Genomic DNA, 8,056 nt, shown 5'->3' on the forward strand with positions numbered 1-8,056 from the left:
GTCTTCTAAGAGTCAGAAATAATTACGTGGGAAAGACAGAATGGAGGCTTCCTACAGAACCAATGCTCCAGGACCTGCATTACTTGTCCAAGGAAAATAGCATTTTGTATTCTCATGGGAGTAGATGAAGATAGTTTGTTCATTACGCTTTTATTTTGTGTGCAGAACGTAACCAGAGGCACCGAGATTCCTGTGGTACACAATTCCCCTATTGCTATATCCCTGACTTAACTGTACAGCCATTTTAACGGAGTTATCTCATGAGGGCAATTCCTGTCTATTTGCTCTATTAGGGCATATGGATGTCATAGCTCGGGATCCCCCATCTATGAGCCAGAATTGAGAGACACTTCTTAAGAGTGGCACCCATGCTGGCGGACTAAAGCGGTCAATGTATTACATGGAAGGCCATTCATCTGTAATACAGATGACAAGGCTTCCCCTGGCAAAATCATCGGTTTACTGTGGTTCCGGGAGCCAGACCCGCTGATGAAACAACTCCAAATATACTTGTTCTCATACATATTATAGTATTTAATTTTCCTAGAATGACAACCCACTCATTTTTTAAGAGAATGGGAAGTTGTCAAGGCTCCTCCTTTTATTCGCACCAGTGAACAGTAATATCCTTTGACTGATGTCCGGTCCTAATGATCCCTTATTTAGTGGTAGACTTTTCTTCCCAACTGTGATTCAATGACTAAAATATTCAAGATGATGTTGACTCGATTTGGTAGTTGGGATCATATGGTAGTGTCTCCCAAGAGTATTCCATCTTCTGTTTGGACTTTCAAGCTTCGCAACGGCAAACCGTATTTAAGTTTATGTGATTGTATCCATCCATCTTGTTCATAGATATCCTGTCCTCCCTTTAATTCTTTCAAGAATTATTGTCTTTTCCAATGACATGGGTTTTCTCTTGGTGCCGAAAAAAACCTAACATTTTTGGAAATGTATCTAATTAAGGATATTGACTAAAGTGCTTCAATTTGTTTTCTTCTTCACAGACAACTCTTGGTCGTGGATTCCCAAGTTTTGCAACTTAAGGGATTTTCGAAAACGTCACCCGCGGCAGTACGACGACACCAGTGGAAACATGGTTCACATCAAGCAGAAGCTGTATCATAATGGCCATCCAAGTCCTCGGCATCTCTGAGGGGCTATCTACAGACAGTATCCTCGACATACAGGGGATGTAGAATTCTTCTTTCCTATTGAGGAAAAAGAAAAGCAAATACCAGTGAATTCATTTTCCGAAACGGGAAGACAGTAGGAAACCAGTTTTATTTCCTTCACGCCTTCTGCTCCTGCCCTTATCTGGTAGGGGAAGGACTCAACTTAGAGTGCAAGGGAAAAGTCGGACCTTGGTACATGTCTTGGGGCATCTGATTTTAGCGTTGAACTTCTGTAAATATGTAAAAACAAGAAAAACAGAAATTATAAAAAGACGTGATATTGATACTTTCAAAAGTGCAAGGTGTGGAAACCTCAAGACTTTCTCTATCTTTTGTGTGTGTAGTGTTGGGGGAGTGGAGGAGTTGAGTGTCATTTATTGCTAATTGTCATTAATTGTAAGATCTGGTATGGGCACTACAAGGAAAAACCATAACTCGTCCTTACAGTCACTGGTTTGTAGGTGAATTGATGTGTCTATTTTTGTGCCAAATCTAGGAACGCCCAATGAGGACAATAGTATCAAGTAACACTATGGTCCTCATTGACCTGTTCATTTCCATAGACCTTGTCCTACTGTTTGCTTGTGAGCAGAACCTAAAGCAGCTTTTTAAAAGTGCAGCTCCACTTATATTACAAGACGAAAGTAGTATTTTTTACAGATCACACTTATTTTGTCCCTGAGCACATTCTTAGTTGTGGAATCAACTAGTTTTCTATGTTTAAAAAATATCTATGTAAAAAAAAAACTTTGTGGATAATGTTAAAGTGTCTACCAGTTCCAACTATCTGTGGTCTTTGTTATCGTGAAGGTCATTTTCCAAATCAAAAATTACAGAATCAAAAACAGCATCTAAAAATCCAAAACTTTTCTGTTCTAAAATTAAGTTTAAGCTGAAATCACAAAAGTGGACATTTTGGAAAACAGATTGTAAAAACAATTATGATTTAGCCAAATTTACACGTGAAATCTTTGTGAATTTCCTTATCCACATTTTTGATAATTTGTTGGCAGGATTTTTTTATGTGGACATTCACTTGTTCGAAAAAAAAAAAAAATATATATTTTTGTTGTAATGTTTCTATAGAAATAACATCACAAAGAATCATTCTATAGCCGCAAACTAAATTTTAGTAGATTTTACACCGAAAGTTTGACGTTAACACTAGTCCTATGATAGTGATAATTTTACATAAAACTGGAAATTTAATTTAAAATAGAATATCATAAAAAAAGTGATCACAAAAAGTTACTTACCTGAGGTCCACCAATACTTGTACCTGCTCGGTGCTGCTGACCCTTCATTTCCATGAATTAACCAAAAACGTCCACGGTAGCATGGAAATTTTGATTGTAATAGCACCCACATTTTGTAATGCACTGTGCCCACTTAGGATGTGTTGCAATGAAAATGATCTGAAGAACAAAGTCACCTTGAGCAGTACGGGATAACATGTCATCTGACAGATTACAATGGACTTCAGTAAGTCAACTTTTTGAATAATTTTTTACTTATGATATTGTATTCAATCTTGAATTTTTACTTGCACTTTGTATGTTGTTTCTAAGAACAATTCCAGTCAGCACATTCTTCTACCATTCAGATCTGTATTTTTGTCCATAGGGGGCAACATTACAGAATAAATACATTCTTGTTAGCTTATTAGGCCAATACTTAAAATGTGACTACTTTAATATAGCCATAAAAGAGTTGTATACAATTCCCTTTCCCCAATGCTCTTAGCTGGTCATACAAAGTACAAAAACAACAAGGTTTGTTTCATCGTGTGGCCAGACATTTCCCCTCTTCTGGATCCGGATCCACCAGAGCAGGAGACGCTCTTCTGGCTCATAGAGGGAGTTCCTGAATGTGGGACCCCCCATCCTCTATGATGTCCATATGCTCTAATAGGGCTTATGGATGGGGGTTGTCTTCATGAGACAACCCCTTTAACTGATGAATGCTTCCTGCTCAACCAATATCAATAGTGACTGGAATTGCTCTTTGGCCACTTTTGTGAATTCGACTATTCTACTTTACATAATTTGAGGAGTGGACTGCATCTTTAAACTTGTGTCTGCTAAGGCTGCCACCATGGTTTTTCATGGATGAATTCGTGGTCATTGATCTGGCTTCTGCATCAGTTACCGGACCCGACGGGCCTCTCTAAGCAGAAACCATAGGGTGCAATCTATAACTATGCAGTGATTATTAAATCTGAATGGAAACATGGATTTTGACAGATGTTTTCATTTTGTGTTAATTCCTTACGTATGTTTCTTGCATTTGTTTCCTGTGAGGATATAAAATGGTCTGAAGATGATACTGAATTGGTGGTGTTAATGGAACTGCATGAGAATGTAGCAGAACTCCCTAGGATTTGCATGAAAGTTCTCTGACATTCTGATCATTCTTTTAGGATTTTTGTCTTTGATTTTGGTATCCCTCATGAGTTCCTGTTTCGTTGGTGTCACTTAGCTGGGTATATAATTGCGCTCAGATTTTTTTGAAAGGTTTACTTGTGGTTGCATCTAACGGGCGTGCCGTCGTTGTATGTACGTACGTACATGTATATTTATTTGTATAGTCCCATTGCATAGACATAGTGTACATCAACCGGTTTATTGTTTGCTTAGAACTGTCCTAAAAAAAAAAGATATATATTATATTTTTTGTGGGTGAAAGCTGAAGCCATATTTAGATTTGCTAATCTAAGATTTTTACATAATTGCATTTTAGTCCAAGCCAAGGCATACGTTTAAGCTATTTTTCATTAAAAGCACTTTATTTTCAACACCTCTGATATGACATTCATCTTATATGCCACCAGAGGACCCTAAATAAATACTCTTGACAATGATATTGGACTTTTATAAAGGAAAAATCAAGATTTTCACCAAATTAAGGACAGTAGGTATATAGACGACTATATGATGCATCACAATTCATTGCAAGTGTACCAAAGCATGAAGTTAGGAAAGCACTCTGCATTGGAAAAAGCTTTGGTCTGCCATGCATGGTGTTGAATGCCTTCAAGTTTGCCCAGCCTATGCCTCATACCGAAGCCTGAGCTGTTACTTATGAGCATATAGGACTAAACTCCCACGAGGTTCCAAAACTTCTTAGGTTCAAATTTTTGGGAGGTTTCTTCCTAAAAATGTTCAGTAGGGAACCTCAAGCTTGTCAAGCCTCAGCCGTATCCTGACCCAGGCCGTTATTCAGGAGTAAATAGAAGTATATAGAAATGAGCTTCTAGCATGTTTTGCCTCCTAAGAAAGCTCTGGTTATCACCCATGGTCTGGAAGGTCTTCGAGATTGACAAGAAACCAAAGCTTAGACCTTGTTTGTATTTACTGGGCTTCACAAAATATAGTTGGTAGTTGTTAGGCCGGAACACGGTTCTTATGCTTTCCCTATCATATGTCATGAGTGGTGCTTTTATTACCATTAATGAGATATTTTGGGGCTCTTTTTGCTTCTAGCAATTATTTATGACATATTGGGAATATTCTCAAAATGTTCTCGAGTTCTATCATAGTCTTCCATATTTTTATATTTTTTTAAATAAAATTATGCATTTTTGTCATCAGTTAAAAGTGAGAGTCCAGTCTCCTGACTGGGACATTATTCTGAACTTCCCCATAGCATTATAAAACATTGAACCCAATGGCTTCAGAATGCAGTTGGTGGTCAGATGCTGGCGAGTGATGTCACTAGATATGCCTATCCAGCTCATTTAGACTGTGCTGACATCTGGTTACAAACGTCATCATATTCTTAGACAACTGATTCGGCCATATTGCCACTGGGGAGAAGCAGTAGTCTAAAAGTCATGATGACATCCATTGCTACCGCCGGGATCATGCTGGCAGCTTTTGCACTGATCATTCCTTGTCCACCCCAGTTACGTGGGATATATAAAAGTTCCCCACTCATAGAGAAAATTACTAGTGTAGCCTTTAACTTTTTATTCATTTGAGGGTGAGGTCAACACTTCCTATTTGAGCAGTAGTTTCCTAGGAGCCATACGTAATAATCCCTGGCCACCTTACTTTTACCCAATTCATCAATATATAATATAGTGAAATTTGTTCCGAAGGATTTGGACTAACTGCCTATGTTAGTCCTTTAAGTTGCCATTCGTACTGTATTAAATGACTGACTCCTTATTTGAATGCAAAAAAGAAAGGGGTCTTCCCAATATTAAAAGTGACGGTATATCACAAGGATAAGCGATCACTTCCTGATTGGTGGGGACCCAATTACCGGGACCTCCACTGATCCTCAGAATGAAGAAGCTGTACAGTTAGTTAAAGGGGTTCGCGGCTTTGGACAATGCCTACTTACTAGAAAGTTCCTTGAGAATAAGCTGATCACAAAGTGTTTCCCTGCTGGCACCCCCGGCCATCGCAGTGTTCAATTTTCCTGCAGCGCCACCACAGGAGAAAGTAAGCATTACACAGTGCCAATTCATATCTATGTGTTGTCTGTGTAATGCTGGACAGGACAGGTCCTCCAGACCAAGAGATGCTCTTTATAACCGTTACCCACTCTGGTCAAGAGATGAGGATCCTGAACAGGGGACCCCCCCACCCCACCAATAAACTCAGAATACCCTAATAGGGTATATGAAAGTATGTTTCCCAAATTGGCCAACCTCTTTAAGTGCTGCTGCTTCTTTATAGTGTTTCCCTGTACAGTAGCGATGCCATCCATCCACTATACAGGGAACTGCACAATGGGTGGATGTGAGCACCGCTGTGCAGGAAAAAAGCCGAAAGGACATGAGTCCTTAAATTCTCATTCTCGGACGGAGTTCTAGAGGTTAAAACCCAATTGCTCAAAATGTTATGGCATATCGTAGCAACATGCCATAACAACATACGATAGGCATGCCCCTTTAAGAAACTGATTCAGCTCTGCTATATCTCTGTAACATATGTAACATCGTATTAATAAGATATAGGTTGGTATACAGAATCATTTATAGTTAAACATGCATATTCTGAGAAAACGCCAGGGATGTTTCACAAGCTGCAGAGGAAGCAGGGCCAGTGTTGCCATGACAACAGTATCCGCCAATCATGATACGCATCTTATGTGCAACGTAAGGGACTGCACACTGCATTGTGAGAGCCAGTCACAGTCCTCAACGAGAAGGCATTTCTGCTGCATTCCTATGAAACTATAATTGGTTTCTCAAAGACCAGATAACAGGGTTTTTTTCAGCGGTACGTTTAGCCGTATGTTCTTACACGACACGTCTTACCGTTTCTATCTAGACCTGCTGCAAATGAATAATGATAATCTGATGTATAAAATAACAACATATTCTGCAGCACTTCAGCGGCCAATCCTATTACAGGGGTTATGTGAGATTAGAAAAAAAATTGTCTGTTTCAATTCTTTTTCCAGGAACAGCGCCACTCTTATTCATGGGCTGTGTTTGGTATTGCAGTTCAGCCCAATTCACTTGAATCGTGATGAGCTGCAATACCGAGCACAGCCCATGGACAAGAGGAGCGCTGTTTCTGGGAATAAATGGAGACCGTATGTACTAATCTCTATACATTGCATATTCTATACAATAGCATAAAGCTTTACACAATAGGCATCACTTATGAGTAAAAAAAGAATTAAAAAAAAAAACATGTCAAAAAAGGAACACTTTGACCATAGTCAACTATGTGATACTTCAAAAATACCTTTCTATATGTTTTTAAAAAAAATATTTTCCCAAAATGTGTATAAATAAAATGCGGTGGGAAATGGGCCTTATTGTAAACTGATGCCAATGAGTCCCATAGGAACTAGACCCCCTGCCAGTCATGTTTGGGAGATCCAATATCCCGCCCCAAGTCTTTTGAATCGAAAGAAGCATCAGATCTCAGCACAATGAAGAAGGAAATATTCCATAAGTGTAGGTGCACACACACTAATTACGTCCGTAATTGACGGACGTATTTCGGCCGCAAGTCCCGGACCGACCACAGTGCATGGAGCCGGGCTCCTAGCATCATACTTATGTACGACGCTAGGAGTCCCTGCCTCGCTGCAGGACAACTGTCCCGTACTGAAAACATGATTACAGTACGGGACAGTTGTCCTGCAGCGAGGCAGGGACTCCTAGCGTCGTACATAAGTATGATGCTAGGAGCCCGGCTCCCTGCAGTGTGTTCGGTCCGGTACTTGCGGCCGAAATACGTCCGTCAATTACGGACGTAATTAGTGTGTGTGCACATACCCTCACATTTCCTTAGGTAATATTTAATGTTTCCCTTCTTCCTTGTCCGAGATCCACGTTGGGAAGCCATTACAATCAGGAATGCACTTCCATCGGTGGTAACTTTTATGGGAACAGGGAAAATTTCCCAAAATGTAAGTTTTTGGAAAATAACGTTTTTAAAAAGTATTGAGAAAAAACGGGGTGTGTAAGGGGCTTAACACATATTGGGGCTCACGTATCAAACACCGTACACCAGAAAAATAGTGCGACCACATGAAAAATATGGCATACAATACATGTCTTATATTAAGAAAGCACGGCGGCATATTTTTTCTATTGAGTACCCACATCTCGGACTGTTTAACATTTTTTTTAAGGGGTGTGACTAGGTAGTGGTAACATTGCAGCATATGTATTATCCAATTACACCAGTAATAAAACCCTTTAAATATGGCATGTGGCTGCATCAAGTGCCGCTAAACTTTTTATTATTCTGGATAGGTGCCGCCGTTTCCAGCAGCATCGCAATGTGCTTTTATGGCATTCAAAGACTTTGGTACAAGATCACAAATATTCCATATCTACTAAAAATAAAATGGCTGGATTTATAGGGATTTTCCAAGATTCTGAAAACCCCACAATGCTACCGAGAATA

At 39.4% G+C, this 8,056-nt stretch overlaps 1 protein-coding gene across 2 annotated transcripts in view; it reads left to right on the forward strand.

Moving 5' to 3' along the window:
• The window catches only part of TMEM240 (transmembrane protein 240), a 50,735-nt gene extending 43,608 nt beyond the window's left edge, over positions 1–7,127 (forward strand). For both annotated transcript variants that reach the window (XM_075839605.1, XM_075839607.1), the window contains exon 4: positions 1,008–7,127. In XM_075839605.1, coding sequence (XP_075695720.1) covers positions 1,008–1,156 — 149 coding nt within the window. In that variant the 3' untranslated portion in view covers positions 1,157–7,127. The remainder of the gene's footprint in view (positions 1–1,007) is intronic.
• The last annotated feature ends 929 nt before the right edge of the window (positions 7,128–8,056 follow it).

The sequence above is a fragment of the Rhinoderma darwinii genome, chromosome 10 (assembly GCF_050947455.1).
Source record: "Rhinoderma darwinii isolate aRhiDar2 chromosome 10, aRhiDar2.hap1, whole genome shotgun sequence".
NCBI classification, from domain to species: Eukaryota; Metazoa; Chordata; class Amphibia; order Anura; family Rhinodermatidae; genus Rhinoderma; species Rhinoderma darwinii.